The sequence below is a fragment of the Petromyzon marinus genome, chromosome 18 (assembly GCF_048934315.1).
Source record: "Petromyzon marinus isolate PM22_M1 ecotype Great Lakes invasive population chromosome 18, UKy_Petmar_22M1.pri1.0, whole genome shotgun sequence".
Classification (NCBI taxonomy): domain Eukaryota; kingdom Metazoa; phylum Chordata; class Hyperoartia; order Petromyzontiformes; family Petromyzontidae; genus Petromyzon; species Petromyzon marinus.
The window spans coordinates 1,360,872-1,388,860 of NC_133684.1; the positions used below are offsets into that span (position 1 = coordinate 1,360,872).

At 45.3% G+C, this 27,989-nt stretch overlaps 1 protein-coding gene across 4 annotated transcripts in view; it reads right to left on the reverse strand.

The window, feature by feature from the left end:
* Positions 1-19,607, reverse strand: part of GSTCD (glutathione S-transferase C-terminal domain containing) — a 49,235-nt gene extending 29,628 nt beyond the window's left edge. For all 4 annotated transcript variants that reach the window (XM_076067773.1, XM_032956441.2, XM_076067775.1 and 1 more), the window contains exons 1-5: positions 19,474-19,607; positions 8,124-8,282; positions 6,282-6,707; positions 1,701-1,815; positions 681-871 (exon numbers count right to left, since the gene is read on the reverse strand). In XM_076067773.1, the coding sequence (XP_075923888.1) occupies positions 681-871; positions 1,701-1,815; positions 6,282-6,707; positions 8,124-8,252 (861 nt within the window). In that variant the 5' untranslated portion in view covers positions 8,253-8,282; positions 19,474-19,607. The remainder of the gene's footprint in view (positions 1-680; positions 872-1,700; positions 1,816-6,281; positions 6,708-8,123; positions 8,283-19,473) is intronic.
* Between the last annotated feature and the right edge of the window lie 8,382 nt (positions 19,608-27,989).

Consider the following 27,989-nt stretch of genomic DNA (forward strand, 5'->3'; position numbering starts at 1 on the left):
ATACTATCGGATTGGAAAGCAAATAGGCTGATGGACAAGAACATATTTAATTAACATGTGTAGATACAGAATGGAATTCTGCTTATGTTATCTTTTACACAGATCAACATGGGTCAGAAAAATAGAGAAACATGGATAAACACTTTTCACTTTGACGCCTGCAAGTACATTTGACTCCCTATTAAAATTGGGAAACGCTCATTGGAGGCCTTGATTATGCAGTGTACATTTCCACATTAATATGACAGGTGCGAGTCCATCCACTATGATGATCATTGTTGGCTTCCCACAAAGTGGTGCCAGTCACTTTCAATGACCCCTGGGTACCGGACTCTGCTGGCCTAGGAGTGACCCAGCACTGGCAAAGGACCACCACAAGGGCCCACGCCATCAGTGCTCACGCTCCGGAAGCCATGAGGCTGTCACTATTTGCAAGGTCGACCAAGGTCAAGTCGTATCGCTCCGATCAAGAAGCGAGTTCAGGACTCCGGGTCTGGATTCCATGAGGTGGGTTTGGGCTCTCGGCAATTTCTCTGGCCCAGCACAGTGCAAGTATTGTGCCAGCATGCTTCCAAACGGCTGTGAAAACGAGGCATTGGTGTTTTATTAACCCAATACAGTTCGTCCGTCCACGTGCTAGAGGAATTCAGTGCGGTTTCTCAGTGCATCGTATGTTCTACCTGGCCCGCATCACCACACATGGCCGCCTCCTGCTGCTGCTGCTGCTGCTCCCGCTGCTCCCGCTGCTCCTGCTGCTGCTGCTGCTCCCGCTGCTGCTTCTGCTGCCGTCCCCGCAGCTTAACGCGCCGTAATTTGTCGTCGTTGTGCACACGGACAGGCTCACCCAGCCGACGCTCCAGCTCAAGCACCTCTAAAACGGTGGCCAGGATAGGATGGGGATATATGTACACACAGTTCGGTGACATGCAAGACAGAAAAGATACTTGACATTAAATTTGGTTCTGCACTTCATTTGGCTAAACTCCAGCTCTCAGAATGAAAATATAAGATTGAATGTTACGCAAAAAAACATTAATCCCATATGCAGATCGAGTGGGAAGGTTCCCCCTTCTCCTGTCTGTGACAGTTGTCTTTTGATCGGATCTCAGAGGTATCTCCGAGGAGATATCCGCTTCTGTGGAGCATTCTCGAAGATGAAGGGTTGCAATGCAATAGGCTTTCGCGACCGATATCATCCATAAGAGGTTAGTCACGTAAACAAAACATGCCAATTTGTTATTAGTACAGCACACCGGTGTGTTAGAGAGTAAACCCATAGCATTCATATTTCGAGTATGACGTTTCACCAGTAATTACAACCAGCATCATCAGGCAAAAGCAAAACACCGGTGTGCTGTACTAGTAACGAATTTACATATTTTGTTTACGTGACAAAGCGTACTAATTGGCTGTGTCGGGCGGTGATCCAACCCCAAAAACCTCGATTATACATTGCACTGCTCTGCAAGAGATTCGAATGGATTATAATTCGTCTCATGACGTGGACGTGGGGGGGGGCGGAGAGGAAGACAAAAAAACTAAAACGAATGCGGAACGTCCCGGTTCAAGAGTGGAAACGGGAGAGGAGTGCCGCCCCATGCTCGCCACGCGTGGGAATCCACAAAGAGCTCTAAGTGCCACTGCTGGTGCGCGTCTCATCGCTTCACAGCCGTGCGGGAGAGCGGGGGGGGGGGGGGCACCTTGCGGGAGAGAGGACCGGTGACACGGTGGCTGCGGACTGCTCCGCACGGCGTTCACGAGCGACTGCACGGCGGCTGGGAAGGTGACCTCGCAGAGACGAGTCCACTGGCTCACCTGATCCCACGCGACATCACGGCAGCACGGGGGAGGAGGGCAAAGTCAAAAACACTCAACAACTGACCCTGCAACCCCAAGCACGACCCTATTGCTAACAGGCATGCCTGTACAAATAATAAACAATAATTAGTTTTAATATATTATCATTGTTGCTGTTGTTGTCAAGCCAGGCAATGTATTTTAACTATCGCTGAAATGTTTACTTTGTAATTAGTTGGTCGCTCGTAAGTTTCGCACCTAACCCACACTCGCACGCCCTGGTGATGAGCACCACCCATCGCTCAGTTACCAGGACTGGTTTTACCCTTTTGGCTGTGCTTGACTTGGAATTTGTTGAACTGTGGAAGTAAAACCAGCAATGTCTATGGTATGCCCACCAGTGCAGCAAAAACCAGGTCGGTGGTGAAATTTTGTCCTCAATAACATTTTACGCGAGTATTTTGGACAATGTAAATCAACGATAATTCATGTTTTCTGGAGATGACTTGGTATTTGGAGTTCTGAGTTTCCCGACCAAACGGGCGCTTTGAGCACATCCCAAAGGCTCGACGTTTACAACTCATTATACACCGCTACGCCACTTATCGGAAGATGACCTCAGCTATGTCTTCTTTCTGTTTAAAGGAGACACAGCTAGAGGACACAATAAGTGGACGGGGGGAGCAATTTCAGGATAAGCATCGGTCCACCGTTGGCCCTTGGGAGCAGCTGTAAAAATTCCCACTGAGCAGGTGCAATGAAAATTCTTGGAAGCGCCAACTCCTCGGAGGAAATGTATAATTATCTTGGAGATTCAACACAAAATAATCAACGTTAAACATTTACCATTGAGATAATTTACCCACTCTTCGTTTATTTGTTTCCGAAATATCCAGTGATGACTTGAGTTTATCTTTTTTATTGCAAGAAAAATAAGGAATAGTTCCTTACGCCAAACTTATCAGCAAGGAATTAAAGGATTGCGTGTTAAATGTGTATCATTTAACGTGGAGTTTGCGTGTCTCTCTCCCCGTAGTCACGCAAGGATTTTTCTCCGGGTCCTCCGGTTTTTCCCTCCACATTTATAAACATGCGTTTAAGATTGTTTGGCTGCTATACATTTCCACATGATTAGCCACTTTGTTGAGCTATCATTTGTGGCCAGGTCGCTTCTAAAAAAGAGCAGTATAGCTCAGTGGGCCTTACCTGGTACATTTTTTTTTAAATAGTTCAGTTTTAATTGCTATATAAACACGCACGACGAATCACGAACATTGTGCTCAACAATGCAGTGCTTATTCGAGCCACGTTTCCCGTGATGTCAGAGTGTTCAGTGTGTCCTCATTATTTGCTTGCACTTCGTACGGAAATATTTTTCATGCAACCACGGCACGTGCTGTTACGTTAAGAAAGTGAACATCGTGGGACTGCGCGTGAACTCACTGTGACCCTCGCATCAGCTTAACCTGTCTAGAGATCGCACGGGGGGTGCCGTGCGCCAGAACACCTGACTAGTGAAAAGGTATTCCTCAGCCACGAAAATCCTCCACGAGCACCTCTCCCAAACAGACTCGATAGCAGCAAGCAGGACGTCAAGATCGTTACCTGCGATTCCCCGCACGCCGATGCAACCTGTCAAACGCTAACCCTCATAAAACCACGCCACCCTTCACTCCCGCAGCGCCACACAACACAATCTTCATCTATAAACACTTTAGTTCAACAACTTTTGAGAAGAAAAAGATGTTTGCTGCAGTGTTTCTGGCTTTAAAAAATGCAAAGCTATAGGTAGATGATCCCTTTACCCAAGGGTATATCTGGCCTACTAATGCTGTTCCACGCTGGGCAGATGTGTTGGAGGTAATTGTGGATAGAGGTGGGGAATCAAACTCAGGGCACCAGGTTCTTAGGGCCGGGCGATAACCACACTCCACTGCCCCTATCGTGTAAACATAAAACACTCTCAACACCCTGACTACAGAGCACAGTACGCGCCGTGTGTGTGTATGTTTACACGTGGTGGAATTTAATTAAACATATTATCGCTCCAAAGACGAAAGGCTATTCGATGAAAACTCCAAGGAGGGGGTGGGGGGTATAAAGAATTAACCGCTTCAGTATTTGAGGGAACGTGAATATTGCGTTGGGCAGGTGCCAGCGAATTGACTGCAAGCAGCTGTTATCTCAACAATGGACAGGGTCTTTCAAAAACTAAAGCTAATAAGATTAAATGCTACGGTCAAACAGAGTGCATGGCTTCCCCACGAGTAAACGTGGAAGAGGTTTCTGTTGTGCGTTTGGAGAGGGCTCCGCAGTGGGCATCTCCACCGGGGCTCTGTGAAGTGGCTTCGCAGAGAATTTGCTCGAGAGCGCTCTCGTGGATTCCCACTGCAGTGAAGAGTAACCAAGGGAAGAGCATGCGTCCGCACAATTTACACTCTGTACATCATGAGAAAATATCCTCCGGGGAAAGCAAAAAAAAAAGTGTGCAGGCCCAAAGTCCATACGTTTCAAACGTTAGCTTAAATTAATTGCGAGTAAATAAAAAAAGACCATTATCCTATTGATGGTTTTTGCTAACTTATATTTTCGTCACGTTGTAGTAAAGTGTTCGGTTTCGGTTCACTGCTTTAATTGTACAATTTTCTCAAACAAAGTGATCTTCATTTAAGGTTACGGATGGTAACAGCTCGAAATAAAAACATGATGGGAGCAGTGGTGCAGTGGTGAGCACACCGCATTTTAAAGCTGGCTACCTGGGTTCGATTCCCGGCCACGGCTAACATCACCAGTAAGCGAGCGATATCTGAATCCATTCAGAGCATTCTCCTCCCCCAACCTGCACTGACCGGCATGGTGAAGTATGGTCAAACATACCCCCCCACCCCCATGACTGACGCAACATGAGGGAACATTCATCAAAAAAGTGGGTCGATGAAGGGCTGTAAATGTTTCACTGTACATTTCTTTTTTTTTGTGGAAGAATATAATTTTTTACATTAAAAAGTCACACTGCTGGCTCTGTCGCATCCACACACAAAGTTCGCTGACATAAAATACCAACATGACATGTTTGGGAATTAGCGGATCAACCACTTCCTGTGAGATCTACCACACCTCTGTGCCACACTTGTTCTCAGAGTATACATTTTTTTTATATCTAGATGGAAAACTCATTACTTTAGAACTGTTCTTTGTGTTTAGTTTGTTGTTCTTTCCTTAACACCTCCAATTAGCACAGATGGCTACGCACGGTGCGAAAGAAATTCAACGTACATACATACATGTGCACAAACGACGTCAAATTGGTTATAAACAAAATAGTTATACGGTCTTAGAATGATGGAGTTGTTTTGATTTGTTAGTCCAGCATTCTTTCTGTGTCGCATCCAGATCACTCTGAATACACTTGGGCTTTTAAAGTAAGTTTATCCAGGTAGATAAAACTAACAAAACTCCAGCTGACCATAATCTCCAAGGGGGGCAGAAAAACAACAAAGATCAAAAACCGATGTGTGCGGCAGACAGCGTGCAGCTGGCCAAGTGCGGAGGAACAGATGTGCAGAAGCACTTTCACATAATGGTACGTCACGAGCATAACTTTATTCCGACGTCTTGTGTCGGGTTCATAAACTAAATACTAAATGTTTGAATGTTTCTCCAAAAGTACAACGCACTCACGCGTGGAACAATAACGCAACGCATTCTATATACGATACCGTTTTGTCATCGGCTTATGATCAGCTTCTGGATTCACTACTTAAATAATCGGCTCTTGCAATGTAGCTAGTGTAAAGTTTACATTACAACCTCTTTAAAATATATTATTGTATTAAAAATGTGTTCTGTAGAGTCCCTTTTTCAATCCACTGAAAGTTAAACTCCTTCACAACGCTGGTAGGTGCAGGTTGAGGGCTGGGATCGTGGATGTGGGACAAGGCCAGTTTTCCCGTGGGACACCTTCCTCCTAACCAGTGACATTCACTTCATGGTCTCCAGGAGAACGATAACGCACAAAGTTAATAGGTAAAATATGCCAAAGTACCTTGGCCAGACGCAACTTGGACAGCACAATGCAGCGACATGGCTGAGCGGTAGCGTGTTTGCCACTTGTTGCAGACGTCTGTGGTTTCGACCAGTAAATAATAAAGCACCTTCTGCTGCTTCACAGTAGACGTTAAATGTCATCCCGTGAAAGCAAAATAATAGGCCATGTCTGTTCTGGTGTCAAGGTTCCAATTTGCCAAGTTTGAAATGTATCTGCAAATTAATTAACCGGGTAAAACCACAAAGCAAACTATACCCACCTGTAAAGCATAGCGCCTCCGTGGTAACTTTTGTGCTTTTATAAAAGGTGCAGATACCAAATGTACAATACGACACCATCTACTTGAGCATCCCACCGCTGCACGAGCCCGCGTTCAAGCACGCGCTCAACACCGTGCCGCCGCGTCGCCGGCGGGGCATCGCGCAACGGGGCCTACCTCGGCGCAGGCCTTGAGGCACGTCTGCCTGAAGCCCAGCAGCTGCAGCAGCACCGCCCGTCTCCTGGCCGCCCTCTGCACCAGGAAGCGGAGCACCACGGCGAGCCCGGCCCGGCACAGCTCGGCGCCGGGCCGCTCCGAAGCGGGCGGCCCGGCGCGCTTCCCCGGACCGGCCGAGCCGTCTCCGCTCGCCGCACAATTCGGCACGCCCGGGAGCCCGCACTCGCCCTCCGTCGGGCCGACCCGAGCGGCGCCCTGCGGGCCGCCCGCCCCGTCCGAGGCGTCGTCGATCAGTGCGGGCAGCAGACAGCGCTGGACGATTGGCGGGAGGTCCGAGCGTCGTATGGACGTAACGTGGAGGCCGGGCGGCGCCCAGGTCGGCGTGTCGTCGATCGCTGCTCCCTCCTCTTCGGACACCAGGTGAACCTGACAGCCGCAACAGCCAAGCTTGTCGTGTTCTCGTATGGTATGGTTTATGAGACGGTATTTTTAGGTTCATCCTCTTCATTTTTTTGTACATTTTTTACAATTCCATCCCAATTGTGTTGTGGGTATCACACCGTGAGATAAAGCATTCATCAGGATCGCTCGCATAGCAGTGGAACCCTTCATGTTAGAGAACGGCCCACGGAACTGGATATCAAAGAGTTGCCTCCTAGAAACCTTCAAGTGACCTAAGATCGACAAACAAGAGGGCAGCACTTTCCCACTTGTTCTGCATGAGAGTTATGGTGATTGCTCGGCAGTAAAAAAATAAAATATTCGAGCTAGAATTGAGATAAATTAAGTGCAAAACCAAATTTACCCATGCAGTAGTACTTCATAATGAAACACCAGTATATATTCACGTGTCTGAAGACAAGTATTTTCAGTCGCCGCATTCTGCCAGCTGTACCACTGAGATTTGAAACATTGACAAAGCAAACGTAACGCAGGTTGAGCACGTCCGAAGCATCCGTCAAGCCAGCGAGTTGGCATCCTGCCGGGTTGCATCATGCATGCTCGCAGCTTTCCGTCTCCCATGTGTGCCATCTCCTCTCATTCCACCATGGTATCCCTGCAGAGCATATCTAAGTACGTTTGTAAGTTTGTCGAGAGATGCATGCGTGGAATTACGCCGAGACAGGAAAACGCACACATGAATGAGGGAACAAATTAAATATATATCAGAGACACAGCATTTGTTTGGGCAAATGCGGTGGTTGTCGTAGACACGTCCAAAGCTTTACATCTTCCTTCACCTGCTCATTGCTTACACCTCACACCTCCGATTAGCACGGTTGGCTACATCCGGTGCAAAGGAAGTTCAACAGACATACCTCGATTCAGCTTCTTTCCTCGCAATGACCAACTTCCGAAATCCCTGCCATCGTCTCTTTTACAAAGATCGTTAAAACCTCGCTCGATGCAATAAACGTATCAACTCTTTATTTATGACACCCTCAACAGTGCCAAGTGTAGATGGGCGCTGAGCAACCAGGAAGCCACGGTGGTGAGATGTTGACTCCCTCGCCTGGTATGCAGGAGGTCGTTAGTTCGATACCAACCCTGACGCCTGCTGGATATTTGGAGTTTGCATGTTCTCGCAATTTTCGTGTGGATTTTTCCCCGGGTCCTCCAATTTTCCCCTCCACATTCAGAATCATGCATTTAGAGTATTTAGCTTCTATGAATTTCCACGTGAAAAGCCACTTCGTTGAGCTATCATTTGTGGCCAGGTTCCTTCTGAAAAATAGCTATATAGCTCAGTAGGCGTTACCTGGCAAAATAAACAAAATGTTTACGGTTAAAGGCGAACACAGTAATGTTGACAAACACACACAGAGCACATAGCTGGCACACCTTGACTGCCACATCCTGGCAGTAGGACAGCAAGAAGAGGGTGATTGCCGTCTGCAGAGGGGTGACTGTGCCACTTGCTGTGCCCGTGTACTCCAGATAGAGGTGGGAGAGCTCTTCCTGTGTACCCATGGCTGCCACCGATTATTGCAAGTCACCGCTCTATTAAAAAGCACACGCAAAGAATAAAACATTGAATTGATGAGAAAATTAAGTACATTTTTGTCGTGCTAGAATTCAGCATTGATTATTTTTAAAAAAATATGCCCGGAAACACAAGTATATCCCAAAAGCCATACAATTCTATTTAAATTATATTTATATTTTGTTTATGTATACTAGCAATATACAAGCATCAAATTATTATATCTGAACATATTATTTGATATTGCATGACATGTGCCTTAAATGAGTTGTTATTATTGTAAAAATACAGACGGCATTGTAAATGAAGTTAGTGTCAAATGCGTTCATTGAATAACGTCGTGATGTTAAGTGCAGAGTTTGAGGAGGCCCTCATCCAGCAGTGGATTGACAAAAGGGCCAAGTCAGAATTCCAATACCGAGGAATGCACACAACACAAAAGCATTCACAGAGAGGATGGGAAGCAGCTAAGCCTTGCAACTTAACAACGTAAAATAGCACCATTGTATACAAGCAGGTACATTGAATGAGTTCAGCAGGCCCCATTGTTCACAAAATGTAAGCTAAACGTGTAAGCCTTTGTATCTTAGAAAAGGAAGACATCTGACGCGATCAGCGCGTTATCTCCACGCCGATCACAGCGTAACTCCGAGAACGTTAATAACGCTCAAGTATTTTGTCTACAAAGCGCAGACACCCACAAGACTACCCCAGCGATCTGGTTATTGCTGCACTCCTGCAGCGGGTTCCCATCGACAGGGCGTTATAGTTTTCATTCCGACAGTGCATATTCCTGAATATTTAGTCTGAGGATTCCAAACAGAGCAACTCACTTCCCCCGAACAAGTGCAGGTGCTTTGTTGGGCCTGCAGCGCTCGCTACGGTTCCTGCATCGCATCAGCGAGCTCCTGGGCGGTGAAGTGAGGCCGTGACACGCGGCATGCGGGCGACAGGGCGGGCGAATGAGGAAGACGATGCAAAAGAAGTTCAAAATACATACTCAAGAATGGCCATGAGTGACCAACAAGCTGACATTAGCCCTCATTACCTCCAGCATCTCTCCAGACTGTTGTACCCTCAACCAGCACTTTCACCTTTGAGAATGTTAAAGCATGATGGGTGCAAGTTTCCTATCGTCAAACTTCCAAATGGTAAAATCTTCTTTTTTCCCCATTCAAAATGTGCAGCAAAAACATTGTCAAACTAAAATCGCCGAATGTATTCCTGTAAACGTTGATAAAAACAAACATTTGTGTAACTGAAATTATGATTCAATTAACCATCCTGGTGATTTAATAAATTGTCACGACACAGGGTCGTGATCATATTCCAGACTGGGTTCACCTTTGTACCACTGTGAACACGTCATTTACAATGTAATGTAAATATACGCATTCTCACATGTGCAATTTCATTAACGTTTTGCGAGCTTAAGAATCGCAATCGACGAATCAAAATTCTTCCTTCCACCCATACTCATTTCACCCAAAATTTGACGTGGTTTACAGAATGTTTACAATTCTGTGGTATAGTTCCCCTCTCGGCGGTGCAGGTTGCTTCACCACAGACGCGCGTTGTTCATCAGTAACACTGGAAGAGGTCCAAGCAATTTCCTTTTGCCGATTTAACACACGCAGGCTCAGCCAAGAAACTCAAATTGGTCAACTTTACTTCCAACTGTCCTCACGTCAGGGGAAATGTCAGATTTAAAGCCATGTGCCGCAACACTTATTGACTCCGGACACACCAGCAGCCTCGGCCGGATGAGACAATATAGGCATGGATATCACAGGTCCCACCAGCGGGTATTGATAGTTTCAGGGGAGCAGCGACGCAGTGGTTAGAGCCCTGCAAAGTAAATCCAGCGACCCGAGGTTGGTGCTTGGCAACGTCTAACACTGGCAGAGAGTTGTATCCAAATCGTTTCTGGCCGCCCCACCAAACCCCACCGACACTGGCCTGCGTGGTGAAGTATGGTCAAACAACCCCCAAACACGAAATGGTGTGGAGGACTTCGTCCAACAGAAGATTAACAAAGTGCTGTAAAGTATGACTTTCTGTTTCATCGATAAAATGGCCAAACTTCACATTTCAACGATGATACACATACTGTGTGCGATTGCTGCATACACGGACACACCATGTGTAACTGCACGCAGTGCATTTGGATCGTCCGCATGACAAGCAAGTATCGTCTTGCAGGAGACTGACTCAGTGGATTGATTTCCATCTGGGAAAACTCCAGGAATGGAACATATGACTGGTTCTCCGATGTGTTGTTGGATTGTACCTCAAGTTGTTTGGCACGATGTCGTACGTTTCACTCTGTGAACATATCACTTAATTTGCTGGGAACTTCATTAACTGAAGCTCCCAGCACGTGCAGCGAAACGTTGGACATTGTGCCCACAAAACCAGGGTACAACCAGGGTCGGATGAAGGCACGGGGCTTTAGGGGCTCCAGCCCAGGGGCCTCCGCCAGCTAGAGGGCCTCCAGAGATGAAGTGAAAAGTTATTTCATTTGTGAATGCTGAATTTTATTTGTTGTTAGCCTTGTAAAAGTAAACTTTGTTTTCCTTTTGAAAATATCACTGGAGGCCTCACAGCACCTGCAGCCCAGGGGCCTACAAAATAAAAATCCGGCCCTGGGCATAACCCGACAACACACATTCGGGAGCCATGCAAAAACAACCACAAACACCTACACAGTGTAAAACATGGCTGGTGCATATGAATAAAACTGTCACTGCACCTGTGGTGTGACTATTTTCCCCCACTTCCCAAAGACAATATTTTGCACATTAATGGTTTAGGTGTAAACAAGTGTCTGGTGTAAACAGACAAGACGAGCTGATAAGGGGCTTCCGGGGATTTATATCTGCCAAGAGTTATGTGGATGAGACTCATCAAACCACATTCCACGACGAAACTGGACGCAGCCCAACATGCACTCCACTCACGCATAGCGGAGCCATTTACCCACGAGAAACACTTACCATAAAACCCCAGGCCTGACCCCATCCTCAACTCATGAACAGACAAATAAACACTAGAATTACACACAAACAGATTGGCAAGACAAGTGACAACAAAGGCTGAAGGCCAATAGACTCCACCAGCAAGCGGTGCTTAATAAATTTAGGCCCTCAACTGAATTGTGGATTAGAAGACCCACAAGACAGGCATCACAGAGAAACGCGAAGGGGCAGGTTCCAGTGCTGGGGAATGTTTTTTTGTTATTTTGTCAGATTTTTGGGTAGGGCCATGGGTTCTGGCCATTTCATAAAGATTTTAAATTGACCCTAAAAATGTAATTTCATAAACAAGATTAAGAAAAACAATTCTACCTTTTAGTGTCCATTTTTAATGTCAATGCATGACTACATGCGAGACTCAACAAGCTCCACAACCCACATGGGTTATTTGACCATATTTCACCACACCGGTCTGTGTTGGTTGGTGAAGGTGGGCAGTACAGATGTGTGACCGTCATGCACAAACAGGCTGGCATATGCTTGACAACATGGAGCCCTATGGAAAACCTTATAGGCACGGGGATCATCTATCCAAGCACGATCCAGGTACAATCCTACTTAGCTTTTAAGATTTGATGAGAACGGGCAGGTTCGAGGTGACTTGGTCAAAGGCAGCATATATCGAACGGGCTATACATTTGTGGCGTGGACATGCATTTTTTTCCCACTGCACACTTCACCTGCTATCGTGGAGCTACAGTCCTTTATCAAAGACAACGATACTTGTTTGGCCGCACTACCCGTCATACACCTAGAGTCTAGGACGTCCCAGCAGCTTCATAACATACGCACACTGCTCACTTGCTTGCGTGCACCTGCGCGCAACTGCACACGGTGATTTACTGGCATGCGTAAATCACTTTGAATGCGCGCTGCCAAGAATGCCTCTACCTGTGGGGAGGGAGGCAATGCGAGGGTGGTGGGCCCACGTCAATCTGTGCGACGACGAGGTTAAACGTACACCAATACCACGGAAGCTTTAACGAGGCACGTTCACTCGCACAGGATTTCACTTGCACGGGACCACACGCACCATAGCCGAGCGTTATCTGGATGGTGTTTGCATACCACGCTCTATAAAATTCGATATCATGACTCGCCTGGCTAGCACTTGCATGGCAGACTGCCTGGGAATACAAGGTGCTGTGTAGGCATTCCTGAGAGGTGTCCAAAGTACTGAACAGCAACGGATTTTTTAATCTGTGTGGAGCTTTGAGTATTATCCTCTTTAATATATGGGTTTTCTCTGGGTATTCTGGTTTCTTCCAACGTGCCAAAACATCCTAAAAACCTCCTGAGTTTTAAGACTCGGTGAGATCTCATAAAGGGCACGAGTGTCTCATAGAACTTATTCTTTGACTGCATGTAGCTCAAATGGGCTTATTTAATTCAATGAACCACAGACGAGTCGTGTGCTCACCATGTCAAATGTAACGGGGTCCAGGTACGGCCAAGAAAGCGCGTGCCCACACCGCTTCTGGTGAAAGAGTCTCCACTCGAGAGCTCTGGACAGTCCCTCAAGAGCTCTAAAGGGTAGTTGGCCTACTCTTCCACACTGCCTAGACATCTTGGAAGATGTGGGAGTACCCACACTTTACCCTACCACACACGACCTGCTGATCGACTAACTACATGCCCAGTGCTGTGTGGGCAGAGGCAGGGGTGGATTTAATAAACTTGCCCCATTGTTTAAATTGCCACGCTGGGAGGTAGAATAGGTAACCTCTGGCTTGCAAGTCCAGTGTGCTAACTATTATACCGCAACAACATTCACTGGGTGTGCTGTCAAAATTAATACATTTAAGACGTTAATTAAATGCAATGGTCTTTTTTGTATCACTGTATGCAATACATCGTATGTTTTGATAAACCAGAAAATTGTAGTTTAATAATGCAGCGTGCTGCAGACAGTTTGACAAGTAACCCGATAAGGCCACTAAAAGACTCCGATCCCACACTGCAATTATGTCAGTCCTTAAAACACGCAACGTCAATTTCCAGTTACTTGTCCAGCGGCCAGCGTACCCTTTCATTTTCCAGCGCAAGGCTCATATCGGGCCTCCTTCCCAGGCACTATTGACGTTCCTTCCTCCTCGCCGTTCCGATCCTCCCTCAGAATAACGCGAGACATTCCACGTCGTTAGGCGAGTCTGACACCAGAGATTCCCGCCGGCATTCCTCCGCCTTGACTGCATGAGGGCATTAGGTGTGGGAGCTATCGTCAGATGTGGGAGTCCTCAAGGTTGACATTACGAAGTCACGTTAACTGTGCATTTACTTGTCGCTTAAAACCGATTATTATTCTCATGATACATGCAAGATGATTACCGTTCGTGCAAATTAAATGTGAATGGTACATTGCGTCTTAAGATTAAAACACCGAGAAAGAATGCGAAGATGATTTTTTCTTAAATTGACAAAAAAAAACTACTTGTTATTGAAGCGTGACAATTAATCACGAAAATTCACCACTTCGCTGGTGGGGACAGGGCGGGGGAACGTGTGTGATTTATCCGGTGCCTAATTTTGAGTGAGCATGACAAATCACCAGGTATATTTTCTGTTGTTGCTTGTCTCTTTGGAAGACACTCAGAATCTGCACGCTTCTAGTCAATGCGCAAAGACATTCGAGGCACAAGCCCATTTCATGGGTTGCCTTTGGTGCGTTTTGTTTAATAATTACCTTGCGTCACTTTACATTACTTTGGGCCACATTGGCATGAGATACAACAGTAGGTGCTCAATGCTTGACTTATAACAGAGTAATTTAGGTGACAGGCCAACGCTGCACCTGACTCCTTCCACTCCCTCCCCAGTCAGTTCATAACCAACACTGCATTCTTATCTTAGGCTGAATCATCGACTCCCGAAGCACAAGTCAAAAATAAATTAAAACGCTCCCGAGATGACAGAGCCACAGTTCCAGATTGCCACAGTTCCAACATTTATGGAAAGTCTGCCCAAAATCCAAAGCAAGTCATATAACATCAGCGTACCAGTCAACTATCTTCCTTTGATAGCACTGTCCCTCACCTCCTCCACACCCCCATGATGTAATTCTCGATCCACTGCTGGATAAATGCTTCTCCATGCCAATGCCTTCATCTGCGGTTCTCTCATTTCAATCCTTTACTCCATCCCTCCTCAAGTTTCCCATGTGGAAGCACCTTCTCTCAATTTTATCCGATAGCTAGTTAACATTTTTAGCTGTGGAACCAATAATATAGCCATAGCCACCACTTCAAATGGACAGGTGTTGTCCATACCAAGTCATTTAGCAGATCGTAAAAGGTGTACAGCCTCCCGCTCCACAAACAAGCGATTGATGTGGGCACGTGGTTGCAAACTGAAGGCGGTTTCATTCTTGATTTAACACAGCTGTGTAACCTGCTATCTATTTTACACTGGAGCCAGATAAAGGCACAGACCTTGACACTTTATCTCCAACAAAGTCGGGCTGTGCAAAAGCTGCGATGTTTTTTGTTTCAGGGGTGTTCGGTGCTGGTCGCTTAAACGATCTCAAATGCCTTATCTGTGCCAAACACAAAATGTTGCTGAATATCATGAAAACTATTGCATGTTGTTTTAAAAAAAAAAGTGTACTGAAACAGTGAAAGGCTCTTGTTATTCTGGTTAAGCTGGATGAAACGGCTAAAATCACTGTCACTCAACCTGCTTCGCTCGACACTTGCTGACCGAATGGTCAGAGGGCTCTCTCGGCAGAACACATTGTGCCTAACCAGAGGGCAAAGCAACGGCAATTAGTCACCATAACAATGATTTGAAAAATTTATGTATTTAAAAAAAAAATCCCTTTTGTATTATTTGTTTATGGTACGTGATGTAAGTGTTTATTTATTTACAAATGTGGATGTTTGTTAACCTTTTTACAAAAACAGCGGAGAAGCTGCATACCACATTCCTGTCATTCTCCGCGAACTACAAACACAGCAACCTTCCTCCCCTCTTAACATTGTCCAGCGAAGTAAGATGCTGTAACACTTAAGAGGTCTGTTATCCTGTACCGTACGACCATTTCATTATAATACACAACGTAAATGAACATTGAGTGGCAGCCAAGGAGTGGAACATGCGTTCCATCAGAAAGGAAGTGAGCTCGAGTGCATGTGCTACGTGGATTATTATGATCGTGAGAGATGGTTGCAGCTTGGGGGTGCCTCCATCCACCAGTAGATTGACCACGGCCGATGATGATATTCTAAATGTTTTTTCGCAGCTAAAATGCGAAATTGGTAATGATTCAGAGGCCATTCCGCATGCTTAAAATTGCATTATTTGTCAGAAAAACCACGCGTGGAGTCTGTGGTTGAAGTGGACATAGAAAGCGTGAACTTGAGACAGACGCCAGACTTTCAGCAGACAAAACCTAAAGCGCAAACACTTTCTAGGATTGCAGTGTAACCCAAAACAGCTAATTACCACCACCACCTCACGCGAAACGGTCACAGAGCCACCACCTCGCACAGCCAGCCACACATTGCACACTCCGGTTACGGCTCAAACTCGGGAAATGAAAAGGAAACGCAAACGCCGAAGCTTAACGGGTCTGCTTTTTTATAGACCGCTTACTATTTTAAGTGGATAAAGTGAGTTTAAAGCGTAGCGTTCGAATGTTGGTTTGTAATGCGACATAGGGTTCCCCATTGCACGTCTAATCCTGGAGCACATGGAGGATGAATATTGTCCGGTGTGGGCTATGGGTGGCTGAAGCTTGTTTGGGTGGCGAGGATTGTCCACGATTGCTTTGTTTGCGCCCGAGGACACTCGGGAAACCACTGCAATTAAAAAGTTTCACAAGAAGCTTGTCTCAGGTGGAGGAGGGGCGGGCATTGGTGGGGACGAAGCAGCAGGCTGCTTCCACGACTGCCGAACACCGCTGACCCGCGAGCACAGCGCCACCTCTCGGTACAATCTTCATTTGCAGCTTTGGTGACTGCAGGAATCCCATACTCTTTGGTCACGCTATTTCAAAGATGAAATTAAGTCCAAGAATCAGTGCACAATAGGAGCGGGAGTTAAAGGCCGATTATAATAATCGGTGAGCGGATTAATTATCCAGGTTGTAGATTAACCATGTGTGTGTAAAACAATTACATTTATAAATCTTGACTTTAAGCTTTCGTGACTGCAGGAATTCATATTCTTTGGGTCTTTCGGTAAAGTCACGTCGACAGGTTGAAAGAAAAAAACAAACTACGACGTTTCGATCACAACACAAGCGATCGTCATCGGGACATTTTTTTTCCTCCTATCTCCGTGACTTTACCGAAAGACCCAAATAAAAATGTGTGTATGTAAATCTCTTTACACATAGCTACAAACTTAGCGGAAAGTAAATTGTTCAACGTGCTGTGCATTGCATAAAAATAACAAAGCCGACATCTTCACTCCAATTATACTGCTAGGAGTAGACACTAAACGCGTTTGTATCGCCTAGAAACGTGTTTATCATTGTCTGTGTTCATGCCTCAAGTGACCAGCCCATGGAAATGCTCGAAGTCCTCTCCTGTATGTGGCTGTGTCAAACGACAAGGCTGAACACGTGTAGTACACAACACGTGCAGTACACAACACGTGCAGTACACAACACGTGCAGTACACAACACGTGCAGTACACAACACGTGCAGTACACAACACGTGCAGTACACAACACGTGCAGTACACAACACGTGCAGTACACAACACCGCAGTACACAACACCGCAGTAAACAACACCGCAGTACACAACACGTGCAGTACACAACACGTGCAGTACACAACACCCCAGTACACAACACGTGCAGTACACAACACCCCAGTACACAACACGTGCAGTACACAACACGTGCAGTACACCACACGTGCAGTACACAACACCCCAGTACACAACACCGCAGTAAACCAGCTGGTGTAAGAGTATTTGGCACGGTTCCTAAATTTGCTCACGTTATTTCATACCTCCTGTCTTTCCTAATAAGGCCAACTATGTAAAATAAATCCAGTTTTATTATTTACTTTCAGCTATGTTGTAGGAAGATGTCTATTGTAGAATGCAGCCAGCGGTCTTAGGGGCCGTCCATAAATGACGTCACGCGATTTTGGCCGATTTTTGACCCCCCTCGTCACACGACGTCACACGGCGTCACAAAAAGTCAGACCCCCCTCAAATATGACGTCACAAAGCTCTGCCCCCCCCCCTCCCAAAATATAAACCATGCTTCAAATCTCTTTAAACTATTGTCATTGTCGTGCGTATTTAATGTGGCGCTGCACTCTGATGTTGTAAGAGAAAACACGCATTAAAAATGAGGCGTTGGAAAGATTACATTTAGCATAAAATGCACTTGAAAATATTCAACATCTAACTAAAACTGCAGATGTTCAGAATATTATATTGAAATTATCTTATAATTATAAAATATTAAAAGTAATTCTAACTGTAAAAAAATACTTGAAACTTTGTAGTAGAACGAAGCAAAATGTAGAGTATAATTATAACAATCACATTCATTCCCCAGAATGAAAAGCCCTGGTAGAATCATTAGAATCAAAATGTTTAATAATCATTAAAAAAAATTACAAAATTTATGCTTCTCAATTTCCCCATGGAGAAGCAAAATGCTGCTTGATGGAATAAATAAAAGGTGACCTTAGTAAATTTAAATAATCAAATAGTTAATCATGAAAATTCATCAAAATTAGTGTTGTTATAACAATTATAAATTTATATTCTTGGTTCTTTCGGTAAAGTCACGTAGAAGGGAAACAATAAAATAATAAAATAATATATTTTATTGTTTCCTTTCTACGTGACTTTACGGCAAAGTCACGTAATATTTTATTATTATTTAATTGTTTCCCGTCTACGTGGTGACTTTACCGAAAGAACCAAGAATATGAATCCCTGCAGTCACGAAAACTTTAAACCAAAATTATATATTTATTTAAAGTTGCGCAATTTGATGTGACGTCACAAATGTCTCACCCCCTCCCCCCTAGGTGCGTGACGTCATTTATGGACGGCCCCTAACTTGAGCCAGGTGGAGAGCTGGAGGATGGGGACGCCGTGAGAACGCGACACCAACTTGGCCATGGCTCACAACCGGTTATGTCAACACCCTGCACCGCACGCTGAACTTCTTTCGCACCGTACGTAGCCAACCGTGCCAATCGGCGGTGCGGGGGGAAGGACAACAAACTTAAAGCAGTTATCAACCTCGAGTGAAAAGTGCATAGCTGCAAGCGGCTTCCTAATATAGGCAGATTGTTCCAGACGGCCGCAGAAGCGCATCTGAAAGGGCATCACGATGCAGCGGCCGCCGCCTTTGTTCGATGTGGAGGCAAAGTCGCTGCCGCTGCTACTGCTGCGGACTTCGTGTAGTTGATGGTGTCTGCCACAAGCCAGAGCCCCGAGACTCACCTCACACCACCCAAGTCACGTATCGTGTCTATCTGTGTGCTCTCGGTCCGTGACATCATTGCTCAGGAAGTTGTACAGTACTACTGGTGCTGAACGGGGCCCCCTGCTTCGGCGTGGAGACACAGCTGCTGACATAGCCAGCATTGCTGTGCGCGCCCTTCGGTTTTTGATCTTTAGGGGTGCGATTAAAAAAAAACTGTCGCTTTTTAGTGGCTCTCTCGACCATGAAACAAATCCCTGTGATCATGCGGGACCCGGTAAATCATCCACGCGCGTTCCTTCGAGGACGCGTTGCAAACAGCAGGGGGCGATCGCTATGCCGTGCAGCCCTGCGTGGTTGAGTGGAGAAGACCGGCGAGAGAGGGCGCCAGTCCACACAGCATCACCACCACCATCACCACTCGTCAGGGCCCGCACGGCAGAGGGCTCCCACGTGCCTCGGGGTCGCGCGGCTCTGGCCGTGAGGGCGCGGGCCAGTGGAGGTTGCGACGGGCGGTCGACTGCAGCACGCGGCGCGCCCGGCGCTTTAACACAGTAATGGGATCATTTATAATACCACGACGAGCAAACACGGCTGAGGGGTCTACGTGAACGCGTAGTGGAGACGCCGTGCGGAGTAATCGTCGCATTGTGGGGCTGCGAGAGACGACGGCGTGACCTGCACTGTACGTGACCTGCACTGTACGTGACCTGCACTGTACGTGACCTACACTGTACGTGACCTGCACTGTACGCGCCAGACGTCGCCTTACCGCGCGGAACGAGCAGTCCCACGTGGAGTCGGCGCGAGGGAGCGCGTTCGGCTGCTACAACCACAAGGCCCAGTTGTTGCGTTGTCATAGACAAGCAATGATGACGAGATGGGCGGGGGCGCGTTCGTTTACTCCACGCCAGAGTTGTGACGATACGATATCCACGATACGATATCCCACGATACGATATCCCACGATACGATATCCCACGATATGATATCCACGATACCACGTTCCGTGGCACGATATTTCACGGTTCGACATTAATTTTCACGATTCTCGCGATATCGGTTCCCCTTAACGTTGCAATTAAATTTAGCATGTTGTGGTTTCTTTCGTCGTACATTCAATAGAAATAAAGATTGCGTTCAAGTTATTCAATTTAATCCCCTCAGCATTAGCTTTCATAATCATTGCAACTATATAGCCTGGAATACTTGACGCACATCAGAATCAGAATATTAATACTAAAGGAATCCGATGACCTATAAAGCTCTTTTTCACAGATGTCATATGCTGCCAATTACACGTAAACTATATCAATTATTAATAATTTTAAAAAACCTGGGTTTTCGTAGAAAATAACACGATCCATATATTTTTTCCACAAAAAACCTCTATGATGTTATTATATTGGTCGCGAAAGCCAACGTGTCAATCATTATCGTACGTGTCAATTATGGCCCGCGACAATGTAGGCATCAGCGCACATTACAACTTTCTGAACTGTTTGATTTGTGTTGCTACGAACGGTGCAAACGAAGTTCAGCATACAGACATTCTCAATACATACTGAGCCGCAGGAATTAAACAAGCCCTCGGCGAATAACACCGACTGAGCAGAGTCAATTGCTAAATCGTTAGTCCCTGTAAAGGCAACGACGTTGTCTGTGCGTGCCCCATTCTCAGCCTGACATCTATAAACACGGCAGGACAAAACTCGCGATTTGACTTACGCACAGAACCCCGGGCGAACATTGCTGAGTTGTTGGCAGTGCAACGTGATGATGAGAATTAGCTTTAGGTACCCACTTGGGTTACCACCTGTGCTGGTTTCCCTGTTTTCGAGATTGCTTTGGGAACGTCTGGTGATGGTTAGAAACACAGTTAAGGAGGATATAAGTGATTTACTTACCTTTCTTATACTTTGCACTCCTATCGTGTTTCATAATTGTTTGTCGTAACGTTCTGACCCGCCCCCTACTGGACATCTGTGATAAAGAGCTTCACAGCTCATCGGATTTCTCATGCAGTATAAATACAGATTCTGATTTTGAAAATGTTTATTTTATTTTACCAGGTCAAGGCCCACTAAGCTAACCAGCCCTATTTCAGAAGCAACCTGGCCACAAATCATAGCCCTGGCTTATTGGGGTGGATATTTATAGCAGCCAAATGCTCTAAACGCAACTTGGAATACAGAGAGGGCCTCGCTGGCCCTCATGGCACCGAGGCCAGCCCTGCTTGACGATGCTGTTTCACACTGGAGTAGACTGCCCGGCGCAGCCACGCACATCACTTGAGGCTCAGCAATTGCTTCACACATCCCTTGCCTCTGCAGGGTCTGCTGGAAGGGCGACAGGACCCGAACGTGCCAGCTCCAGCCTGGCAACCCGAGTAGTTCTGGCTGCCTCTGTGTGTGCCGCCGTCGTTAAAAACTCCCTAGAAACGCACTGCTGATAGCGTCGTTCCCATAAAAAACCAGCCCGCTTACACATCCGTGCCAATGGAGATCAATGGAGACAAAACTAAAAGCAGCTGGCAGGCGTCGATCTCAAAAGAGAGTTTAATGATCCATGTTATTTTATGCGTTTGTGCAAACGATAAATAACCGCTGGGTGGGTTGAAATACAAGATAGCAGCACGTTAACCGGCATAAGCAAGAGTTAAAGACTGAGGCAGTGGAATTTACAGCTTTATTTTACATTTGGTATATAAGAAGTGTAAATCTCCATGCATTAATAATGCACGCATAGTTTATTTACAATAACACTGCAAATTGTGCCCCTCGGCGTATTTAGTCCTGTGAAGTCACGCTGGAAATCTCATCGTGTTATTTATCGCCACTAAGCAAGTAGCTCAACTGACAAGATGTGTGAATTGCCACACACATAACTATTCAGGCGCCGTCATGTGTCCTGAAGTCTCCATAAAGATTAACGTACACAGAAACTACCTCACTGCCCATTACATCTCCCGCATGAAGCATTTTTTGTGCTATATCGCTGAGACGCACTCAATAGATTTTTTCCGGCCCTTTTAATGCACAGTTGATGCCGGATAATCGCTGGGGATTTTAACGAGACCACCGATGCTGACGCTGTACGTTTTAAGGTTTCTCAGTAAATGTCTGTTCTTAAGAGGAGAGTTTTAATTCTCCGAGGCCTCGTTTATGGCTCCGACAGGAAGACAACGTCAGCTCGTCAGCTACGGCACACTTTTGTTATGATGCTGTGTATATAAAGTTGGGCCAGATGGCTCAGCAGCTTACAACCAGAAGGGGGTTGACTCAGCCCATCATCCCTCTAGGGTCAATAAAATTAGTACTACTTTTTTGGGAGATCAGCAGCGGTCGTCCGATGGAGAGACTCACCTCTGCCATAGTGTTGTGGAATTTCCACCACTGGCTCACGGCTTTAAACAGGAGCTGAGCACGGCCTGAATGCTCATTTGAGGGAGAAATCACTTGGATGTTTTGACTTAAGTGTTTGCAATGAAAAGTGTGAATTGTGCTACATGTACTGTACATATCAATACAGTACTCCGAATTTATAAAAATGTATACTGTATCGTATGCATATATGGTGTACCCTGTGCATATGTAATTACAGCAATGATGTCGCGAACCATGCAGGGATATTTATTTTTTCACAGAAATGAAAGCATTGATGTTTCAGCATGAAATATAAATGAAGGATTGCAGTGGGGGGAAGAAAAATGTGTAAAATCTTTAAATAATTCATCACAATGCGCGCAGCACACTTTGTACAAATGCACTGCACAGCCTGTTTGAATACCTCTATATTTATTCCGGTGTCATCTTTTCGACTTTACAACTATATTCTTGCAAGAAGATTGAATGTCGGACAAAAATAAAGGGACCCTCGTGAAAACGTTTCATTGCGATCTTGTGTGTGTGTGTGTGCCGCAGTGGCTTCAAAGGGCCATCACAATGCTGATTTAGACGGCCTGTGACAAGCGTAGCAGGCTGCTGTCACACACACACGAACATATCGCAAGGATCCTCAAGCCAGCCAGCCTGTGAACAGGCACCCGGCAAGCACGCACGAACCGTGGCGCTCAGCTGCAATGTTAACGATTATTGATCGCACGTCTCAAACCTTCCTGGAACTGCTAAGGGAAAAAAAAATTGCGACGCCAGAGATTTCACAATTCATTTCGTCTCAATCCACATCATTGTACAGTACTATTTTTATGGGGGTAATGTTTTTTTTTACTACAGGTAGATTAAAAAATGGAGGTCATGGTGTAATTTGGTTATTGTCATGATAAAAAAAAGTCAACAATTGAAGCTGAGAATTCACGTTAAAATTAAAAACGTGCTGGATTGTTCTCATGGCCTGCTTGCTAATTAGATCAATGAGAAGCTACGGCAGCGATGTATTATAATTAACAACAAATTACCTGCTATTCACTCTAACGGCAGTAATAAATGGGCGAGTGCTGCTGCATAGCACTTGCTTCTGCGATGTGCAGGCATTGATCTGTATTATCAGCGGCAGCCACGCTTAATCTACTGCTGGATGAAGGCCACCCCAAGCCATGGCCATCTCTCATGATCCTGCGATGGAATAATCTACCTAGCACCCATACACGTGTGTGATTGCCAAAAATGTATGCACCCTTACACTGCATACAAAAAAAATCCCAAAAATGTATATACTTTGTTCGGTATGGTAAGTTTTGAAAGTCAGTAAAGGGTTTGAAAGACTTTAGAAATCAGCAGCCTATCACTTATATCAGCAGGGTTGGCAAGTATGGGAAGATCTGGGTAACATAGTCCATTTGAAATGCAAATTGCCGCATTAGAAGATGCCGCTGGAATTCTGCCACGTCTAGTTGAACAGAAGGGATTTTTTTATATTTTCAGAAAAAGATTAATCACCAGACTAACAGAGCAGTGTCACTCGATCATTTTATAGGGTTCATTCGAGTGGAAATGTGCAGCGGTCAGCGGTGCAGATGAGAGAACGCTCTCCATATTTACATCTGTATTTCCCACACGCCGATATGTAAATGCACTACAATCGTTCTCCAACAAATGGCAAACAAAATTCACACTCGAAACAGCGTGCGAGCAGTACTCTCCTGAAAGATAAAGACTGAGATTAATTTGAGGTGTTGAGGCTTTCATAATCAATGTACGGTACCCAGGATTTCTTCTGATGTTTAAGGATAGGAATTTGAAATAAGTGTCGCCATTGGTTAGCGCGTTGCACCACGAACCCGTCGAGTTTTAGTTCTCAGACACCGAGAACATCACTGGTTAACGATACCTCAACTGGTTAACGACGCTCAAACAAATTCCCATGATCGACATTACGCATGCCGAGGCCTTCGTCCAGCAGTGGATTGACGTTATCGATCATGTACGTAATCGATCATGTACGCACTTGATACTTTTTGGGGGGGGGGATGCTCGCTCCTCTTTGTACAAAATAACCCCAGAAAAGTTGATCATGTACCAATGATCACACGAGGGAAGAAATTGGAGTTTGGTTTGTAGTTGGGGTGTGGTAAACTCGCATCTCGGGTTAGCACCACGCGTTCTGCACACCTCTTTGGGCAAGGTTATCAACCACGAGAGCCACGTGCTGTGCTGCACGCTCAGAATCAATGTCTTGTCCGCGTGTCACTGGTGGAGGGGGAGCCGTGGGGACACCAGAAAAGTCGATGCCTTATTACAGCAGCAGCAACAACAACAATCTAAACGCGTCCGCAGTAAACCTTCCGTTATCCGGGGATATATAAAAGTGGCTGTAAAACACGAACTGTATTGCCAACCTATACAGAACGATGAGGGTGAAGATGTTGACAGTGCCATGTGTTTGCGTTGCTCGTCAAAGTGACAAGGTTCACTTGCAGGCACATTTGAGGTGACGTGCGCACCGAGTGACTGAACCTGGACAAGTTGAGATGCAGCTAATAAAGCAGGCATTTGTGTAAATATATTTCGTCTATTATTTCCTTAGGCACAGTTAATCTTCGAATCGGCGCGTGTTACCGCTTTTATTTTGGTTCCGATTGCTTTACTTCATTTGATTCGCTTTGAAAATGTTGGTGATCCTAAATTACTCTTACAAATCATACTGTATTCCTTGAAATGTCACATGATAAACAGAAATAAACTAAACAAGCCGGATAACCTGTTTATAGATAACATAACGTTTCTAGATTTAAAGCTTCCGTGACTGCTAGGATCCATACTCTTTGGTTCTATTGGGTAAAGTCACGTAGGTGAAAATAAAATAACAAAAAATCACGACGTTTCGGCCACAACACAAGCGGCCTTCATCAGGTGAAGGGACGAGACTGTCTGGAGGACAACGCTGGAGTGAGAAAAGCCACGCTCAGATCACGACCTTTAAGCTGTGTGAGAAGAAAACAAAGCGCCTTGACAAAGGAATTAGCATATAATTTAGCATTGAAATGGCTCATTGAAATAGCTAAGTTAAAGTATACACATCCGCAGAGGTACCCCTTGACAAAGGAATTAGCATAGAATTTAGCATTGAAATAGCTAAGTGATTAGCTTGTAACTGGTCACAGAAATAGCTATGTTAAAGTCAGAGCATATACATTCACCGAGGCACCTAGTACTAATCAAACCGAAACACAACCACGCTCAGACAGCGGCCCTTTAAACTGTGTGGGAGCAAACAAGGTGTTCTGACAAAGAAATTAGCATAAAAATTAGCATTTGATTGGCCGATTTTAGGAAAGAGGTGGTGTACGTGCCGGTGGACTTGCCGTTTGGCGCGGGGGGGAGGGGGGGGAGTTTACCTATTGATGGTGTGAAAAGGGAATTTATAAGAGCTGCGAAAGTTTGGGGTACCACTACTTGAAAAAATATACTGTACCATTGAAATTAGTTTAATGTTTAGTTCGATTTAGAACATCTTTCCAATGGTTTCTTAATTTGAAACCATCTTCTCGGTTGAAATTGTGTCTGTGTTTGTAGATTGCAAACCCACGGGCTTTTATCAGAGATTTGTTCATGAAGCAATTCAGATCTACAAACACAGACACAATTTCAACCGAGAAGATGGTTTCAAATTAAGCAACCATTGGAAAGATGTTCTAAATCGAACTAAACATTAAACTAATTTCAATGGTACAGTATATTTTTTCAAGTAGTGGTACCCCAAACTTTCGCAGCTCTTATAAATTCCCTTTTCACACCATCAATAGGTAAACTCCCCCCCTCCCCCCCGCGCCAAACGGCAAGTCCACCGGCACGTACACCACCTCTTTCCTAAAATCGGCCAATCAAATGCTAATTTTTATGCTAATTTCTTTGTCAGAACACCTTGTTTGCTCCCACACAGTTTAAAGGTCCGCTGTCTGAGCGTGGTTGTGTTTCGGTTTGATTAGTACTAGGTGCCTCGGTGAATGTATATGCTCTGACTTTAACATAGCTATTTCTGTGACCAGTTACAAGCTAATCACTTAGCTATTTCAATGCTAAATTCTATGCTAATTCCTTTGTCAAGGGGTACCTCTGCGGATGTGTATACTTTAACTTAGCTATTTCAATGAGCCATTTCAATGCTAAATTATATGCTAATTCCTTTGTCAAGGCGCTTTGTTTTCCTCTCACACAGCTTAAAGGTCGTGATCTGAGCGTGTCTTTTCTCACTCCAGCGCTGTCCTCCAGACAGTCTCGTCCCTTCACCTGATGAAGGCCGCTTGTGTTGTGGCCGAAACGTCGTGATTTTTTGTTATTTTATTTTCACCTACGTGACTTTACCCAATAGAACCAAAGAGTATAACATAACGTTAACTATAATACGGAGAGCAAAAATGATTACAGTTTATTAATGCGTCAAAATGGTATACTGTATTTTATCATTTTTATTATCAGAAGCCCACCGTTGGGAGAGACAAAGGACATGGCAGGGCGCACACCAATCCACCCTGTGGATGTGTAACATGCAGCAGTCATTGCATCGCTGCGTCTTCACAGCTGTGCAGCACACAAAGAAACTAGACAGGACTAACGCAATACACAAAGTAGCGTCTCAGCTGGCAGGGCTTTATCAGCGCATTAGCGATGAAATCTCTCTCCCATTGTCTTTAAAGTCCTTCTCGGGCTCTCTCCAACTCGGCACGCCTCATCTCAATTCCCTCTGCTCTCAGCCTCACGCATTGCCTCCCAGCGGGCGAGCAAGCAGAGATCTACCCTCTATTTCCGAGCCCTGGGACTGCAGGTCGCACCCTGTCCTCTGTTGCTCCTCTGGCGGAATGGGTCTTTCACGCTTTAACTCCATAAGCGTTGTTTATATGTACAGTATTTCATGTCCCTTCATCATGAACAAAAGGCATTGCCTCAATGGGCTCTCGGCTGGTAAAATGATGGCTACTGAACAAAATTAAGGGAATGGTTTTGCCCTCCTACCCTCTGGGCGTGACTCATTTCCGCTAATGAAATGTCAGCTCTGCTGCGTGATTAATTCTACTGACCTTACTCAATTTGGCCTGATGGTGATTATTAATGTGAGAAGACTAGAGAATGCAATGATTTGGCACTTTAAGGCAATGGAGATGAGCTTATCGAATTAAACACACAGTAGGTAATTAACACGAGTTTATAAGCAAACATTAATTGGCAACAACCATAACAAGTGCGCTGTATTGTCAGCTACTAGAATTGGTCATTACTCTGTTAACCTGTAGCAACCTATAGAGTCATTTCACTCCACGGCTCTTGAATGCATCTAAACTTCATCATCAGCCATGCTCAATCCACTGCTGAATTAAAACTTCCTCAATCTGCCACTCTCTCTCTCGTGATTCTGCACCGTTATTATTCCATTGAGCCGCTGCACCCGACGAACTGATGTCAACTCATTTCATCGCTCCATCTCCACGGTGGACATCATCCTGAGACGCGTTCCATTTCTAGGCTGCCCCTCTGTGGTTATTCGTTACCAGCGGCTGTCAATCCCTGCTGGCGATGTGTCCTGCCCAAGCCCCACTTGTCGTTCTTGTCGTTAACCTGCACTCAAGTGCAGTGTTCTCCAGGCCATATGCTCCTCGTTCTGTCTCTCAATGTGATTCCCAGCGTACATCTCTCCGTGCTCTTCGTGCACTTAACGTTTAATTACAATTTATAAATAAGAGACAAATATGTGAGTGTCTATACAGATCTTTAAAAACTAAATGAATACTTTTAAACGATGTTTTCTAAATGCAAATCCCTAGAAAATTATTTTGAATGTGAGACTGTGGCATAATAGCGTGCATCTTTACAAACAATTTAAGTAACCATTTGT